The following is a 17,832-nucleotide window of genomic DNA, read 5'->3' on the forward strand; positions in this document are numbered from 1 at the left end:
TAAGACTCAACAGGCAGTTGGGCTCCAGCCGTGCCCTCAGATCTGTTGCGCAAGGAGCTGCGCACAGCAGAATCATCAACACCAGGGAAAATGTGAGCTCGGCAGAAAACGTGGATGGAGACCAAGCCAGGCTCTGGCTTCGCATCTGACCCAGCCAAGAGCACAGAGGAGGTGTCGCAATGACTCTTCACACCAGCGCTACAACGCCATGTAAAGTTCGTTGTAAAGTTTAGAAGAAACAGGCTCTTAAACACCGAAACAGGTGATTAAGCACCAAAATAGGTGACTCTTGCCCCAAGCCAAACCTCAAAGTGCTCCTGGCACAACACCAGCTTCACACAGGCATTGCCTACTCAGCATCTTTATTTGGGCCAAACCCAGCCACAATCCCAGTTCCAACACCCTTCAAAGCAGGGAGAGCTCCCTTTTCTAAGAGCCCTCTGCCTTTCCTGGACCTCTTCCTCAGCTTCCTGATCCACTCTGAGAACATCAGCAACTCCCAGAGGCTGTTGTGGGACTCCTGAACCACCATTGACAGCGTTTTCTGCCTCTTTGATCTCTCCGGGTGGTGAAGGAACCACAGCACAGCTCAGATCAAACACTCCAGACTCCCCTCCCAAACCCCCTCCTGAGCTGCTCCAAATCTCTCCCTCCTGCTTTTGGAGCATGGATGAGCCACTGGGGAATTAATTGGCTTCTCAGGGAGAGGATGGTACCTGAGCTCATGGATGGGGATGAATCACACTTTCCCAGCCCATCATGTCAAAGACGGCACATGGCTCTTCAGTGCTCCCCCTTCTCTTTGGGTGCTGAGCTGTGCATCCCACCTGGCCATCCCACAGCCCAGGTGTGCACCAGAGGCAGGTACTTAACCAACATCTTGGACCACTGTTATCCATGTTCACCAGCTCTCCCACCCAAGGGACTCCAACCCAGCCATCCCCTCATCACAATCCAAAGACCATTTGGAGGCAGCTTAACTCAGATGAGACTGATCCAATGTCAACTCCCACCTGCTGCTGCTGATTCTCATCATCCATCAGCCCCTGTGGGTCTCTACTGGTCTGGCCACAAGGCACTGGGAAGGTTCCTGCCTAAATCCCAGGACATGGGTTTCAGCAGACCCTTTGCAGAGCTTCCAAAACCTGAGAGGGATTGAGAAAGTCCCTTTCCTAGAGCTTCAAGAATTGGAGTGTTGTCATGTCTGGAGAGAGATGTGATGTGGGCACTGAGCCACTGAGTACTTTTGTGTGCCTAAAGCTGAGCCCAAAAAACTGGGACAGGGCAGCCTGTATTAGCTCAATGACTGGGAAGAAACTGGACCCTTTTGTGCTGGAGGTTTCCAGACCAAAGAATTACAGAAATCTTCTGTGGGAATAGCTCCACAGGATTCCAGGAATGAACTGGGTGATTCACTATGTCAGGAGATGCCTAAAAATTGAGCAGGCTCCTGTATTTCTTGGTTTGGTCTTCTGATGACTCAGAGTTACTGAGTATTGTGTGAACAGAGCATCCAGCACCCACCACATGGACTTGTGTCTTCAAGTAAGTTAGTCATCACTTGAGTTGTGACACCTGCCTTGGTCCATCCCCACCTGTTTGGCTCCATCAAAGCACAGGAGCAACACATGAAGCAAAGAATGACCCCCAGTTTGCCAACAAGCTGCTTCCACAAAGCACAAACCGCCCTACCCGGAGTGGCTCCCGAAGCAGTGACACAACAACATTGTGAATGTTCTCTGCAATTTATTGGGAATGGCAACATCCCAGGGGAGGGCATGACGCGCACACATAGAGGAAGGGAGGCGGGGACACAGAAGAGGAGGGAAGAGGGGGGAAGAGGAGTTTTATACACATTTGCCACAAGAAATGTACAACACAGCAAGGAAGGCAGAGCAGCCCCTCCTGCCAGGCAGCTCCTGGTGCCAGGACACCCACGGCATCACCACCAAACCCCCGGGTGGGACCAGGAGCTGGGATGAGCTGGGTGGAAGGGACACAGTTCATCCCGTTGCAGGACAACGGAGCTGGGCTTCAGGAGGCTGGGCTGCTGTCAGGAGGAGAGAGGAGGTGCTTCTTTCCTTGTCAGTCTTCGGGGCTCAGAATCTCACTCCCGAAGATTTCACCGAGGTGGTAGTGACGCATCTCCGCACGGAGGAGGATGCCCCACCAGAGCCACACATCCTTCCGCTTCCAGAGGAGAAGCCCCCACCATACATTCCTCCCCCCATCCCACAGCTGCCACCCATGCTGCCTCCTCCAAAGCTGCTGCCTCCTCCGCAGATGCCGCCTCCTCCCATTCCTCCTCCCATGCTGCTGCCGCCTCCAAATCCTCCTCCCATTCCACAGCTGCCGCCTCCAAATCCTCCTCCCATGCCGCTGCCTCCGAATCCTCCTCCCATGCCTCCTCTGCCTCCAGAGACAGTCGTCCTCCCCACCACAGCTGGAAGAGAAGCACAGGTTATGTTTCCATTACCCAGTCTCAGGCTCTGTCTCTGAAAAAAACAGTCTGAATCTTTTTCTGAAGGACTTCAGGGCAGATACTTACAGACATTGACGTTGGACATGCTGTCATTGCACAGCCTGTGAGGGAAAATAGGACCAGTTATTCCTCTTAGAAGTGCGCTGCTCTTCAGCTGAGAATTTCCCTTTTTTGTACAAGTTTATATTTCTCAATTATTCTTAACAAAAATAGCAACTTATTCAATATTTACTTCAGAATTTTTCAATTATTATTTAAAGAAATGAGCAACCTTTACCTTCGTATTCTTTTAAGGTGGAAAACCCACTTAAGTAAATTTATGCTTAATATAATTAATATATACTTGGGAATCAGAGTATGAATGACACAAAATCAATATTTAGTGTGGATTTAAGGGTTTTGCCCACACATTTTATATCATGTCAAGAATTTAGTCAAATAGATGCCAATTAAGTACCTGTTCTCCTCCCCCTCCAGCAGCTTCCTGTACATGGCAATCTCAACATCCAGTGCAATTTTGGTGTTCAGCAGCTCCTGGTACTCCTTCAGGAGGCGAGCCAGCTCCTCCTTGTCCTTGTTAAGGGCACATTCCAGCTCTTCCAGCTTCCTCCTGGCATCTTTGATGGCCATCTCCCCCCTCTCCTCAGCCTCAGCAATGGCTGCCTGCAGCTGCTGGTTCTGAGGAAGAGAAAACCAGTGTGTGAGATCCCTTCTGCTCACCCTCTACTGGAGCATTCTCATGGCACAAACTAGAGGGAAAACAGACAAAAATAATCTATCTCTTCCAAAGGGTATGAATTTTCATGTCTGCTTTCCCTTTCACCACCCAGCCCCATCCTGACCCAGCACACAGCTGTAACCCCACAAGGTGCTGACGGTCCCTTACCTGCTTCTTCACATTCTCAATCTCAGCCCGCAGCCTCTGGACATTCCTGGACAACTCCTGGATCTCCATCTTGGTGTTGCGGAGGCTGTCGCCATGCTTTCCAGCAGTGTTCTGGAGCTCTTCGTACTGGAGACGTGGGGGTAAAGACATCCATCAGGGACGCAGTGTCCAAAAACACAGATGGTTCAAACAGCGGGGAATGTCCCAGGAGCCTTGACCCCTTCCCAACTCACCCGGCTCTGGTACCAGGCCTCGGCCTCAGCCCGGCTGCTCTGGGCTATCTGCTCGTACTGACGCCGGACTTCCTCGATGATGCTCTCCAGGTCCAGATGCCGGTTGTTGTCCATGGACACCACCACGGACAGGTCCCGGCTGATTGTCTGCATCTGAGACAGCTCCTGCAACCAAGACTTGAGTCAGAGGCACCATCTCAAGCCTAAATCCACTCAGGCACCCCATCCAGCCTTGATATTTGGCCTCCACATTGCAACTCCAGCCTCCTCAGAAGAAAGAGAGCTCCTACCTCCTCGTAGATGCACCTCAGGAAGTTGATTTCGTCTGTCAAAGCTCCCACCTTGGCTTCCAGCTCAACTTTGGTCATGTAGGCACAGTCCACGTCCTAAAGGAAAGATCTCAGAATTAGACCACGGCTTCCTCTCATCACACAAGAACTGTTGGCTCTTCCTCTTGGGATCTGCCCATCTTGGAGCTGAGTCCTTCCCATGTCTTTAACTCCTGTCCCCCCTCACCCTATTCCTGGTGGTGCCTCCAGACTCACCTTCTTCAGCACCACAAACTCATTCTCAGCAGCCGTGCGACGGTTGATCTCCTCCTCATACCTGTGGTGGGGACAGGACAAGGTGAGACTCTGAGACCCCTGGTCACTCCACCCAGAGGGCCTCCACACCAGCTCCGCTCTCCCGGCTGGTCCCTCCTGTCTTTCCCCACACTCACTTGGTTTTGAACTCCTCCACATACTGCCGCATGTTCTGCAGCTCTGACTCCAGCTGGGCCCGCTGCGCCACAATTGATTCCAGCTGCCTCCGCAGGTTCTGGATGTAATTCTCAAATATCACATCCAGATTCTTCCTCGGCCCTGATGGTCCTTGCTGCTGAAGCAGCTCCCACTTGGTGGAGAGCACCTTGTTCTGCTGCTCCAGGAATCGGACCTAGAGCCAATAAAGCATGTGTGAAACACTTGCCAGAGAGACATCCCACTCCTAGGTGATTTGAGAGCCCAGGGAATCACTCCCCTTCTATGTCTCATTCAGGCATTAAAGTCCTGAAATGCATGAGAAGCATCATTTAATTTATTTATTATTAGCCAATTAAGTTCTGAGTCATTCTAAACTTCTCCCTTGGGGACAGAGATGTTGACAGTAGAAACCATCATCCCAATTTTCTATAGCATTAGGGTTGGACTTTGCCTTCATCTTTCCATCACTGAAGTCTATAAATATGAATTTCTTATTCCTTATCTGCCCATGCATTCTCTTGGGAGTGATTCTCTATTTCTTTATCTTCTATGTGAAATGAAAATTGTCCAAGAGTATTGGAAAGAGGTTTAATGCTTGGAGTTTCTAAAATCAGGTTTTGAGAAAAAAGTCTCATCAAAAAGAAAATCCCATCAATGAGAACTCACGACGATTAAATTTACAATGATGACTTTGCCCTGAATCACCCAAAATGAGACTGCAGAAATGTCTTGGCAAGAAAATCCCCAGAATACCCTGCAGATGTTCTCTTTAATATTACATTAGCAGAAAACCTCCCCTATTGGTTGGTGCTACTTAATAAAATCTAACTAATTACAACTTGATGCTTAGGCATTGGTTTGACAATTCCAGCAGCTGTTGGTAAGTGAAAAAATTTCCATTCCACACCATGCCATATGGCATTGCTTGACATGCTACCCCCAAAAAATCCCAGTCCTAAACTCTCACCTTGTCGATGAAGGAGGCAAACTGGTTGTTCAGGGTTTTGATCTGCTCCTTTTCCTGGTTTTTGACTTGCTGGATCTGGGGGTCAATCTCAACATGGACCGGACGCAGGAGGTTGGGGTCAACTTGCACTGGTTGGATGCCTGGACCACCAAAGCCACCCATTCCACCCATTCCCCCACTGCCCATTCCACCACCAAAGCCACCCATTCCTGCCCCACCACCCATTCCACCACATATTCCACCACCAAAGCCACCCATTCCCATTCCACCACCACCCATTCCACCACCACCCATACCTCCACAGCTCATTCCTCCACCAAAGCCACCCATCCTGCCACCGTATCCACCACCACCATAACATCCTCCCATGGCAATCCTTCTGTTGCCCCCCATACTATGGAGGCTCCGGCTGCTGAACCCCCCGCAGTGTCCTCCTCCACCTCCTCCCCGGGATGAGGAGTATGAGCTGTAGCTGATCTTGCTCCGGCTGCCACTGCCTCCAAATCCACCACCGACAGCAGAGCAGGAGCTAAATCCCTTTCTCCCCCCGACTCCAAAGCTCCTGCAGACAGATTGGCGAGACATGGCTGTTTTTTTCCAAGCAGAATCAAAATCCAGGAGAGCAGAAAGACCAACAGAGTTGATGAGAGCAGAAAGAAGTCTGCAGAGTCTTCTCTGGCTCCAACAGCTCCAGGCATTTCCTTTTATCTGCTGCTGCAGGTGGGCTGGGACAGCTTGGGTGTGAAGGTGGAAAGCAATTTAGTATTTTCATCAGCATGGGGCTGTTGACAGATTTTCCATGAGCTTTGCCGTATTTGGGGCTGCCCAGAAACACACCCTGTAATCTAGTGGCGAATAAAACAAGAGCATCGAGACAGTTCTCCATGACTAAGTGGACTCTCGTATCTTTATGACATCTTGGAAATCAATTTTGTCCATAATCCCCTTTTCTGCAGCCCCTCATTGGATATCCAGCCCTCATTAGTCACTTCCAGTAATTCCAGATAGAGATCTTCCTATCAAAGCTCCACAGAAAGGCAAAGTTTTGATGAAATCCCAGCTATAATATGGCTTTCACAATTCCTCACACACACCCTTAATCCCTTTTTTATATGTTAAATTGCCTTTGGAGTTTCAGGAGATGTTTCCCAATCCTGAATGGGAATTCATGACATCAAAATTTGAGGAGACTCAGCATATTCTCCTGCTAGAGAGGAAAAGCATCTCCTTGGAGCATATGGTGTCACTACAGTGGGAGTGTCTTCTGCCTGTAGACTAAATTCCCTCCACTTGCAACTCTGCAAATCTGGGACAACCAGCTGGAGCTTTGGATGATGCTAAAGCAGAGGGAAGAAGGTGACTGGAATCATCTCGCTCTCCTCAGTGTTCTGAGGTTGACAGGGAATGACAGCTTGAGGAAGAATCAAGGGACACATTGGGAGCCCTTAGGGTGACAATGTCAGGGACAGACAGACAAACACTATGTAAGAAGAGAGACAGATGGACAATTTGAAGTGCTGAGGGGTTCCTGCTACACTGATGAATACCATGACCTCTGATTTACCTGTTTTTTTCGCAAAAATGAGATGACTGACATGGAAAAAATGGCTGAGAAATGGAGCTGTTACAACCCCCAAGGCACAGTATAACCTTTTGCTTCCAAATAATTTATTGGGAAAGGAATGTGGTTTAGGAATGTGGTTTAGAAATGTATTTTATAGGGTGACTCTGAAATAAACCCCTTTTTTTGTGTGCATTGAATGTAAATGAAATTTTAATTAATTACAGAAAATACAAATAATATCAATGCATTCCAAAAAAAGTAGATTCTAGTTTAAAAGGAAGCCAAGTCTGTAAATACTATTTAAGAGGCATTCTAAAGACTTTATCTACCTGGATATTAACAATTAAATACCTGAATGATTTAATGAATTAAATACAAAATGAATGTTCACTTTTTCCTAGACAGCAGCACAACACAAGTAATGAAAAAATCAAAGAAAATGCACATTCTAGCTCTTGAAATACTTAAAACATTAATTTAAGGCCATTCAAAAGACCTGTTTATGAACAAAGACCTTCAGAAGGAATTTTCAGAGTCTCCAATGAGATCTAGGCAACTAAATGTGGTTTTAAAGTTATCATGAGGCATCAGAAACAAAAATGTTCCTGTCTGTCACTGGGACAGGTATACTGAGTCCCCTGGCCTGCATGGAACAAGAGTGTAAGGGAGGGGACAACATTATCCTTAAGGGAGTCAACAGTTGGCTGAGGGTTATTCCACTCTTGAGAGACTCAACTGTTGTCCAAGGGTTACCTGACTCCTGAGAAACTTGGTAAGAGCTGGCCAAAGGTTATCCAACCCTTGGGGGATCAGTAACACTTGAACAAGAGTTATCCCACTCCTAACTCCTGCTTGGTCAAGAGTTATCTCCCTTTCAAGAGATTCAGGCAAGAATTTGTCAAGGGTTGTCCTACTCATGAGGAACCCAAAAAATACATATCCAAGGGTTATCCTACCCTCAGTGGACTCAGGTAAGAGTTGGACAATGTCTATCCCACCCTTGAGGGACAAGGTTATCCAGCTTTGAGGGGGACCAGTGGTTGGCCAAAGGTTACTGTGTTCCTGCAGCTGGAGAATGGACAGCATCCCCACAACATGGAGGGGACACCTCCCCTTCCAAAAGCAGCTGCAATCAAGATGGGCAGTTTCTCCATGGTCATCTCCTAGATGGAGATTTAAGCTCTCCAGACCATCCTACAGCCCAGCACACTTGCTCATGATGAGCAGCCCAGGGGAGCTGTAGAGTGGCTTGGGTTTAGGTGGAGAAAACAGGCTGTCCCTTCTCCTGGCCTCCCTCCCAACTGCCAAACCCATGGTATGAAGGCGCCAGGACTTCACTGGAACATCCCATGAGGAGGTTGAACATCCCACGAGGAGGTTCCACAAGGAGGAGGAAGATCTGCAAAGTCAGCCAGATGCCTGGGTGCTGACCACACTCAGCTGCTGCAGATAAGACACTCAGATTGAGTCACTCTGACGTCTTCAGACAAGATGTGCAGATTATTCCAAACCTGGAGTCACCTGAGCCTCCTCCAGGTGAGACTCAACACCAACCTGATCTTTCAGATCTCTTACACAAGGAGTTGAACATGGTAAGATCAACACCAGGGAAAATGTGAGCTCGGCAGAAAACGTGGATAGAGACCAAGCCAGGGTCTGGCTTCACATCTGACCCAGACAAGAGCTTCTGTCTCAAATCTTGCACAGAGGAGGTGTTGCAACAACTCCTCACTTGGCACTACAATGCCGTGTTCTGGATTTTAAAGCTGAGGAGAAACAGACTCTTAAAATTAAGCATCAAAACAGGTGACTCTTGCCCCAAGTCAAACCTCAAAGTGCTCCTGGAACAACACCAGCTTCTCAGCACCTTCTCAGCATCTTCTTGTTGGGCCAAACCCAGCCATGTTCCCCAACCCTCCTGCTGAGCTTCCAATGGGATAATTCTCTCTTCCAAGAAGCCTGTGGTCTTTCCCTGTTGCCTTTCCTGGACCTCAGTCTGCAGCTTCCTGATCCACTCTAGGAACATCAGCAACTCCCAGAGGCTGTTGTGGGACTCCTGAACCACCACTGACAGCGTTTTCTGCCTCCTTGATCTCTCTGGGTGGTGAGGGAACCACAGCACAGCTCAGATCAAACTCCAGACTCCCCTCCCAAACCTCTTCCTGTGCTGCTCCAAATCTCTCCCTCCTGCTTTTGGAGCACGGATGAGCCACTGGGGAATTAATTGACTTCTCAGGGAGAGGATGGTACCTGAGCTCATGGATGGGGATGAATCACACCTTCCATGCCCATTGTGTTCCCATGGCTGGAATCATGGCTTACTGGGGCAGATGAACTTGTGTCTGACTGCAGCCAGTGGCAGGTGCTTGGCCAACATCCTGATCCATATTCACCTGCCCTCTCACCACTGCACATGACAACACTGGTGCCATCTCCTTCACCTAACACAGGTCAAAGTCTTCTCTACCTGGAGATGATCCCAAAGGAACCTCAGAAGTAGCAACTTAATTACATTGATTGGTCCAAGGGGTGCAAACCTCCCGTCTAGTGGAAGGTGTCCCTGTTCATGGCAGGCAGTTGGAATGGGATGATCTTTAAGGTCCCTTCCAACCCAAACCATTCCATTATTCAATGATTCCAGATCTCTGACCTGGGCTCTTATTTCTCATTGTTCGGCTGGAGGATCCACACCCCCTCCATTCCAGACACAGGCTTGTGCCTCCAGGTGTGAGTCAAGAGCATCATCTGAGCTGGGGCACATGCCCTGATCTACCCCCACCACTGATCTGCTCCCTCAAAACACAGGGAGAGGCAGGAGAACAACCCCCTCTCCCACCCTGCCCAGAGCAGCTCCCAAAGCAGCAACACAATGACATCATGAGTATTCTCTGCGATTTATTGGGAATGGCAACATCCCAAAGAAGGAGGACAGCCCACAGAGGAAGGGGGGAGGTGGGGACAGTACATCTCACACTGTGCCATGGGAGCAAGGCACTGAAGGACGATTTTGGTCTCCTTAGGTATAGTCCAGGTGTGTGTGAGGTGTCCCAGGTGTCACTGAGAACCAGGACAAGTGGAATGGAAGCTGGAGATCCAGGGAAGCTTCTGCTGCCAGCACACCTTGAACTCCCAAGTGACCAAAACTGCCCAGAAGCTCCACCTAGCTCATCCCTTTGGCCACCACCTGAGATGTCCCCTCCTCAAGGGACGAGTCCTGCTTGCCCCACACCCACCCTGACCCCAAAGGCCTGCAAAGGGAATGGCAGGATGGATACACACAGAAGCACCCCAGGGACACAGAAGAGGAGGGAAGAGTGGGGAAGAGGAGTTTTATACACATTTGCCACAAGAAATGTACAACACAGCAAGGAAGGCAGAGCAGCCCCTCCTGCCAGGCAGCTCCTGGTGCCAGGACACCCACGGCATCACCACCAAACCCCCGGGTGGGACCAGGAGCTGGGATGAGCTGGGTGGAAGGGACACAGTTCATCCCGTTGCAGGACAACGGAGCTGGGCTTCAGGAGGCTGGGCTGCTGTCAGGAGGAGAGAGGAGGTGCTTCTTTCCTTGTCAGTCTTCGGGGCTCAGAATCTCACTCCCGAAGATTTCACCGAGGTGGTAGTGACGCATCTCCGCACGGAGGAGGATGCCCCACCAGAGCCACACATCCTTCCGCTTCCAGAGGAGAAGCCCCCACCATACATTCCTCCCCCCATCCCACAGCTGCCACCCATGCTGCCTCCTCCAAAGCTGCTGCCTCCTCCGCAGATGCCGCCTCCTCCCATTCCTCCTCCCATGCTGCTGCCGCCTCCAAATCCTCCTCCCATTCCACAGCTGCCGCCTCCAAATCCTCCTCCCATGCCGCTGCCTCCGAATCCTCCTCCCATGCCTCCTCTGCCTCCAGAGACAGTCGTCCTCCCCACCACAGCTGGAAGAGAAGCACAGGTTATGTTTCCATTACCCAGTCTCAGGTTCTGTCTCTGAAAAAAACAGTCTGAATCTTTTTCTGAAGGACTTCAGGGCAGATACTTACAGACATTGACGTTGGACATGCCGTCATTGCACAGCCTGTGAAGAAAATTGGACATTTTTATTACCCAACAAAAGAGTAGTTGTAAAAACTTTAAACTGTGTTTCCACTATGAAATAATTTTCATGGTTCACCCTCCCAAGCCACTTTGGAATCACTAAAAGATCAGAGGAGGGAAGGGGTTGGCAATTCCTCTTTTCAGTGAGATTTCTCCAGATTTGAGGTTCATTAAAAACTCAGCAGTGACAGGGATGGGGCAGCAGCTCTGCCACCTCTAGGGAGCCTGTTATGAGTCCTGGCCCCCAAAATAAATAAATAAATAAAACACAGCATCAATCACAACATCTATTTGTTAGACCAAAGAATTGGTTTGGGATTATAATCAATATTCCAGCTGTCCAGTGTAACTCACAACACCCAATGAGAGCTCAGTTATTTACCTGTTCTCCTCCCCTTCCAGCAGCTTCCTGTACATGGCAATCTCAACATCCAGTGCAATCTTGACATTCAGCAGCTCCTGGTACTCCTTCAGGAGGCGAGCCAGCTCCTCCTTGTCCTTCTGCAGGGCACTCTCCAACTCCTCCAGCTTTAACCTGGCATCTTTCAGGGCCATCTCTCCCCTCTCCTCAGCCTCAGCAATGGCTGCCTGCAGCTGCTGGTTCTGGGGAGCATAACGGGAACTTTCTCAGACCTCACTTTGTCCCTAATGATCACTCCTCAGGCCCCCAGGAGGAGAAATCAGAAGGCAAATAAACACCTGCGTGAAGTGGACTTGGGGTGATGGAAGGTTTCTGCCCCATTCACGGTCATTTGTGATCAAACCTGCTGCCATCTTCCCCTGAGACACTAATCAGCCCCTTCCTTTCTTCATGTCCCCGATCTCATCCCCAAGACACCAACCAACTCCTACCTGCTTCTTCACATTCTCAATCTCAGCCCGCAGTCTCTGAATGTTCCTGGTCAGCTCCTGGATTTCAATTTTGGTGTTGCGGAGGTTGTCCCCATGCCGGCCAGCCGTACTCTGGAGCTGCTCGTACTGATGGCACCAAGACAGAACAACCCATCAGTAATACATGATGTCTGTAGGCAGAGTTGTCCCCAATTTCAAGGCTCGGGTGACTCTATGAGGACCCACTGCGCTGCCAATGGTTTCACAGCTCAATGTTCAAGGTGGATCTCGGACAAAGTAAAGGGGTTTGAGCTTTGAAATGGATCTTAGAGACAGTAAAAAGCATCTCTTGGCTTCTGAAAAGCCACTTGGGCTAGAATTTTTTTCATTAAGGTACATTTTGGGCCATTTTTATTGAGAGGTTTTGATGCCTTAAGTTTTAGCTTTCATATTTTCCAGACTCTGTACTGCATTAGTATATAATTGAAATTCATATAAAGTGTTAGCATGTTCTCTTCACATTTTAATCAGACAAAACAATCCTTTTCCAGCCCGAGAACCAAGGACACTGTTGCAGCTTTAGGCCCAAAAAGTATAAACAACATCAAACTGAGGGCAGCAAACGGGGAGGATGGGACTTGATAACCTGAAGCTGTAATTGAACAAGTAACCCCAATATGGAAATGGACCAAAACTTATAAAAGTGTGAAAACTTGTGATCCATCATTCATCTTGGGTGGAGCCACAGCCAGGCTCTTGTACTGCCCAAGGTGTATCTTTTGAAGGCCTTTTAATACATACCTACTTTATTCCTTTGACACAGTCTAGCATCTGTTCTAGGAAGCCTCTTAAGGCATCAGTTCATGCCACACACCGTGGTGAGTTTGGGATGCATTGGGAACAGTGAGTCAGATCCCTCAAAAGCAGCTCAATCCCTCTAGACCTTCCTTGAACCACGAGCTCGAGTCCCGTTAGCTTGAAAAGGTGTCTCACCCAGCCATAAATTATTGTAAATCACCCAGCCACACCCAGGAGTTTCAACTGCTCCCTGACTCACCTGGCTCTGGTACCAGGCCTCGGCCTCAGCCCGGCTGCTCTGGGCTATCTGCTCGTACTGACGCCGGACTTCCTCAATGATGCTGTCCAGGTCCAGATGCCGGTTGTTGTCCATGGACACCACCACGGACAGGTCCCGGCTGATTGTCTGCATCTGAGACAGCTCCTGCAACCAAGACTTGAGTCAGAGGCACCATCTAAATCCACCCAGGCACTCCGTCCAACCTCAGTGTCCCTGGCCACCACACACCTGATGAAAATTTCAGCCCCCCTAGAGAAGAGAGAGCTCCTACCTCCTCGTAGATGCACCTCAGGAAGTTGATTTCATCTGTCAAAGCTCCCACCTTGGCTTCCAGCTCAACTTTGGTCATGTAGGCACTATCCACATCCTAAAGGAAAGATCCCACAGAAAATGGTTTTGTGAACCCTTGGGAATCCTTCAGGCTTGTGGGAATTGCCTTCTGTGCAGAGGGTTTGGTGTTATTCACTGAGACATCATTATGATTACATATCATTCTATAACCATATATAAAAATAATCAAAAATAAATAATGTTATGGTGTCATTCAATTATGCAAACTGAATATAAGGAATTCCAGATATCAGCTGGAAGATCTTAACAATTCCACAATTTCCATTCAAGCACAGATAAAGCCAAATATTGAGGGATTATTTTGTCGTGCCTCCAGACTCACCTTCTTCAGCACCACAAACTCATTCTCGGCTGTTGTGCGCCGGTTGATCTCTTCCTCATACCTAGGGAAAGGAAAAGCGCAAATTGAGTTCCTGGACTTTCTTGCCTAAGGCAGTGAGAAACAAAATAAAAGGGGAAAAAACCCTAAATTAAAATATTAAGGCTGAAAAACTATCTCCACTATCACCATAAAAAACAGTTGGAGGAAGTGATAAAAGCATTTGGGGAAAATTAAAGTGACCAAAAAGCTTCTTGAGCTGCTCCTGGCTCCACACTCACTTGGTTTTGTAATCTTCAACATACTGCTGCATGTTCTGCAGCTCTGACTCCAGCTGGGCCCGCTGCGCCACAATTGATTCCAGCTGCCTCCGCAGGTTCTGGATGTAATTCTCAAAGATCACATCCAGATTCTTCCTCGGCCCTGATGGTCCTTGCTGCTGAAGCAGCTCCCACTTGGTGGAGAGCACCTTGTTCTGCTGCTCCAGGAATCGGACCTAGAGCCATGACAAGAGGACCCACCATCACACAGGAACAGCTCCCACCAAAAAATCTCTTGCATCACTCAGAAAGACTTGCATGATGATGAGAGAACCAATTAACTCTGTTTTTTTAAATTTCTGTTGGTGCCTAAGCTGCAAAATCGGGAAAAGAAGGAAATTTCTAATAATTTTCTACTCAAAGGAGCTTTTATACACTGCCCTTAGTCAAAGTCAAGTCACCCCACCATAGGCAGTGTGGAAATCTCATCTCCAGCCTAGATTTAAAAGCTTAGAGGTTTGAAAACAAGGAGAAAAATACATAAATTAATACTTAAATGGGAGGTTGTTTGGGCAGAGAGTGGTAGAGGAGGCAGAATCTGTGCCCGAAACCTGCAGAGGTTGGAGGTGTTGAACCTGCTTGTGAGATTAACCTCAGAGTACAGCTTGGTGCAACAGGGCAGATGAAAGCCCTGGAGACAATGCTTTGATCTTGTGTGGAGGAGAGATTCCCATCTCTTCCCTTAATGAAAAGGCTCTGCTCAAGCTTCTCTGCCTGCTGGGATTTAGCTCTAGAAGGACATTTCTGTGCAACTGGGAAGCTCCTCCTAATTTTGGCTGTAATCAGGCACAATCCCACCCTCTCACCTTGTCGATGAAGGAGGCAAACTGGTTGTTCAGGGTCTTGATCTGCTCCTTCTCCTGGTTTTTAACTTGCTGGATCTGGGGATCAATCTCGACATGGACTGGACGCAGGAGAGTTGTGTCGATCTGCACTGGCTGGATCCCAGGGCCACTTCTCCCAGGGCCACCCATGCCAAAGCCTGGGCCACCAAAGCCACCCATTCCTCCACCACCCATCCCGCTACCAAAGCCACCCATTCCTCCACCACCCATCCCGCTACCAAAGCCACCCATTCCTCCACTGAAGCCACCCATTCCTCCTCCACCACCCATTCCACCTCCACCCATTCCTCCAAAGCCACACATTCCTCCTCCTCCTCCACCCATTCCGCCCCCAAAGCTACCAAGACCCCCATAGCTCCCGCCAAAGCCACCCATCCTGCCGCCATATCCGCCACCATAGCACCCACCCATGGACATCCTGGCACTGCCTCCCATGTTGTGGAGGCTCCGGCTGCCAAAGCCCCCACACCGTCCTCCACCTCCGAATCCCCTGGATACAGAGTATGAGCTGTAGCTGCTCCTGCTCCGGCTGCCACCTCCAAAGCCACCACCAATTGCAGAGCAGGAGCTAAAGCCCCTTCTGCTCCCCCCTCCAAAGCTCCTGCAGACCGACTGACGAGACATGGCTGGTTATCCTCAAAAGAGCCAAGAATGGAGAAGCTGAGGAACTTGACAGGTTTGTGGGTGAGGAGGTGGGTAGAATAATGAAAGTCAGTCCCTCTGGCTGGAGGGCAGCGGATGCTCCCTTTTATGCGCTTTTGGAGGTGGGCTGGGTCTGCATGGGCGTGAAGGAGGAGACAGGTCCTGTCTTCATCAGCATGGCGTGGCTAAAGATTTCCATCTCCAATTTGCCAAACATTGACCCTACCCAGAAACACACCCTCTAATGCAGAAGAAAAGGCAAAAAAGATCCAACTGGGGCTCCCAGTACTCTATGACTAAGGAGTGCTACATGTTGTGGAGCAGCATGAGCCTCCTTAGGATACACCAGATATTTTGTTTCCACCTTTCATCCACTGGGGTTGTTTCCATGCTTTAGTTTATCTTTAAATCTCTCACTCCAAAGCCCCATTGCAGGCAGGCACTGCTGCTCATGCCAAGTTGTAGCCTGGCTTTCACAATTCCCAAAACACACCTAAGTTACACCCTCAGCCTTCTTTTTACTTGGAAAATTGCCTTTGGCTCAGAGAATTGAGTTTCTCAATCTACAGCCAGGGCTCAGCAAATTGCATTTTGATGAGGCTCTGTACCTTTTTGATAAATAAAACCTCACCAGTGATGAGACGCTGGTGCTGGCACTGGAAATTCATTTATTGTTGGACTGAAGCAGGTCCCACTGTCTTCATGCCAAGATAATCTCAGCACTGGTGAGGAAATACCATAGCTGGGAAACCCACATAGGATTTTCTGAAAGCTTCAGGACCATGAGGAGACACCAGGCACTGCCTGCCATGGTGGGATGTGCAGGAAGATGGAGGGACAGCCCCAGGAACGGAGTGGGAGGAGGGATCCCAAACCTGGTTGCCCATATCACATGCCCTGGAACAATTTAAATGCAATTAATAGAGTTCAACTAATTTATAGAGATGTGGAAATGAAGAGAGTACAAGGCTTGGAGGAATCACCATTCTTTTCAGCTGTTTCACTTATTTTGATGTTTATGTGCAAATATATCTTTGGCCAATGTAGATTTTAGGAAGGCAAGAGTTTGTCGGAATCCTTCAGTTCCTATCCCCAAATGAGCATGGATTCAGCCTATGGTCCATCACAGAGCTCCAGAATGGCTTGGGCTAGAAAGGACCTTAAAGCTCATCTCGTTCCACGCCTGCCATGGGCAAGGACACCTTTCACTATCCCAGGTGGCTCCAAACCCACTGTCCAACCTGGCCTTGGACATTTCCAGGGATTGGGCATGCACCACCCTTCACAGAACCATGGAATGATTCAGGCTGACTCTGTAAGTCATTTAATCCAATCCATCACAAATCCACCCTTTTGTTTTGCTTATCAAACAACAATTAGTATAATTTTCTTTTTTTAATAGAGAAAATAATTTTTTTTATTACTTTTCAACATTTTAAAGCCGCCTAGGACATATTGAAGTCCAAACCTAACTGTGCTGGCAGCCATCTGGTGCTGATCTCAGAATTCTCATAGGACACATGTTAATTAAGAGCTTCTGGAAAATCCACACCAGCAACTTCTGGTATCATCAGATGTTTAAATACCTCTAAAAATATCACCCAGACACCCATTTCCAAAAGTGCCTTGGGACCCGGACATGCAGCTAAACTGGCATTTCCACTGGAAAACGTGACATTCCCTGTGTTTATCCCACCTCCAGGACCTGTGTGGATCTGGGAGGACTCAAGGAGAAGGATTGGGGGGTTAGATAAGGCTAAGAAAAATCATGGAATCATAGAATTGTTAAAACTGGAAAAGACCTTCAAGATCATCAAGTTCTACTTTTGAAAAAATAAATATATATTATATCAAAACCTCACTGTAAGAGCAAAAGAATGGGGGGTTGGGCATTGGACAGAGGGTTTTATAGGCAATAAATCAAAAAATAGACAATAAATCAATATACAAACAATAAAAATGGGGGCTGCAGCACTGTCCCCCACTAGCCCAGGCAAGACCTGCCTCCCTCAGCATTGTCAAAACTCTGGTTACACTTTCCTGGGGGATTTTTATTGGGATTTTTTTCTCCTTCTGTGGGTGAGATGACACGATCTGAAAGTTCTCCTGTTCCCAGGGGAGGAGAGTTCCCGAGTCAGCAAATGGCAGAGCCCCGAGCGCCTGTGGAGAGATAACGCAGAGCGTTGAGTCACAGCCACAACTCCAGCCAAGCTTAGGAAATAGAACTGGGATTTGAGTATTGATATCACCTCCTGGTTCAAACATGATGGGCAGAGGTTGAATTGCTTGGGTGGGAAAAGAGTGGAAAGATCATCCTATCCCACCCCTGCCACAGGCAGGGACACCTTCCACTAGACCATATTGCTCCAAGCCCTATCCAACTTGGACTTGGGCATTTCCATGAATGTGGCAGCTACAACTCTTCTGGGAAATCCATTCCAGGGCTTCCCCACCTTCAGAGGGAGGAATTCTTTCCTGATATCCC

At 48.6% G+C, this 17,832-nt stretch overlaps 2 protein-coding genes across 6 annotated transcripts; both read right to left on the bottom strand.

The window, feature by feature from the left end:
* Positions 1-1,745: 1,745 nt before the first annotated feature.
* LOC107215666 (keratin, type II cytoskeletal 3-like) lies at positions 1,746-5,931 on the bottom strand. Of its 5 annotated transcripts, XM_015652020.3 has the most exons (10): positions 5,312-5,931; positions 4,323-4,537; positions 4,147-4,207; positions 3,892-3,987; positions 3,602-3,766; positions 3,369-3,494; positions 2,940-3,160; positions 2,549-2,583; positions 2,405-2,443; positions 1,746-2,335 (listed from the first exon to the last, which is right to left on the bottom strand). In XM_015652020.3, exons 1-10 carry the CDS (start codon positions 5,894-5,896, stop codon positions 2,100-2,102), a joined length of 1,779 nt encoding a protein of 592 aa, XP_015507506.1. In that variant the 5' UTR covers positions 5,897-5,931; the 3' UTR covers positions 1,746-2,099. The 5 variants fall into 5 exon arrangements, with proteins under 5 accessions (XP_015507506.1, XP_015507503.1, XP_018864697.1 ...); XM_015652017.3 differs by having other exon boundaries at positions 1,746-2,443; XM_019009152.2 differs by having other exon boundaries at positions 1,746-2,443; positions 2,545-2,568; positions 2,929-3,160.
* A 3,838-nt stretch (positions 5,932-9,769) lies between these two features.
* On the bottom strand, positions 9,770-15,405 carry LOC107215664 (keratin, type II cytoskeletal 5-like). The gene is made up of 9 exons (XM_015652013.1): positions 14,667-15,405; positions 13,822-14,036; positions 13,544-13,604; positions 13,142-13,237; positions 12,850-13,014; positions 11,814-11,939; positions 11,344-11,564; positions 10,907-10,941; positions 9,770-10,801 (listed from the first exon to the last, which is right to left on the bottom strand). Exons 1-9 carry the CDS (start codon positions 15,327-15,329, stop codon positions 10,458-10,460), a joined length of 1,926 nt encoding a protein of 641 aa, XP_015507499.1. The 5' UTR covers positions 15,330-15,405; the 3' UTR covers positions 9,770-10,457.
* Positions 15,406-17,832: the final 2,427 nt, after the last annotated feature.

This window comes from Parus major, linkage group LGE22 (genome assembly GCF_001522545.3).
Source record: "Parus major isolate Abel linkage group LGE22, Parus_major1.1, whole genome shotgun sequence".
In the NCBI taxonomy this organism is placed as follows: Eukaryota; Metazoa; Chordata; class Aves; order Passeriformes; family Paridae; genus Parus; species Parus major.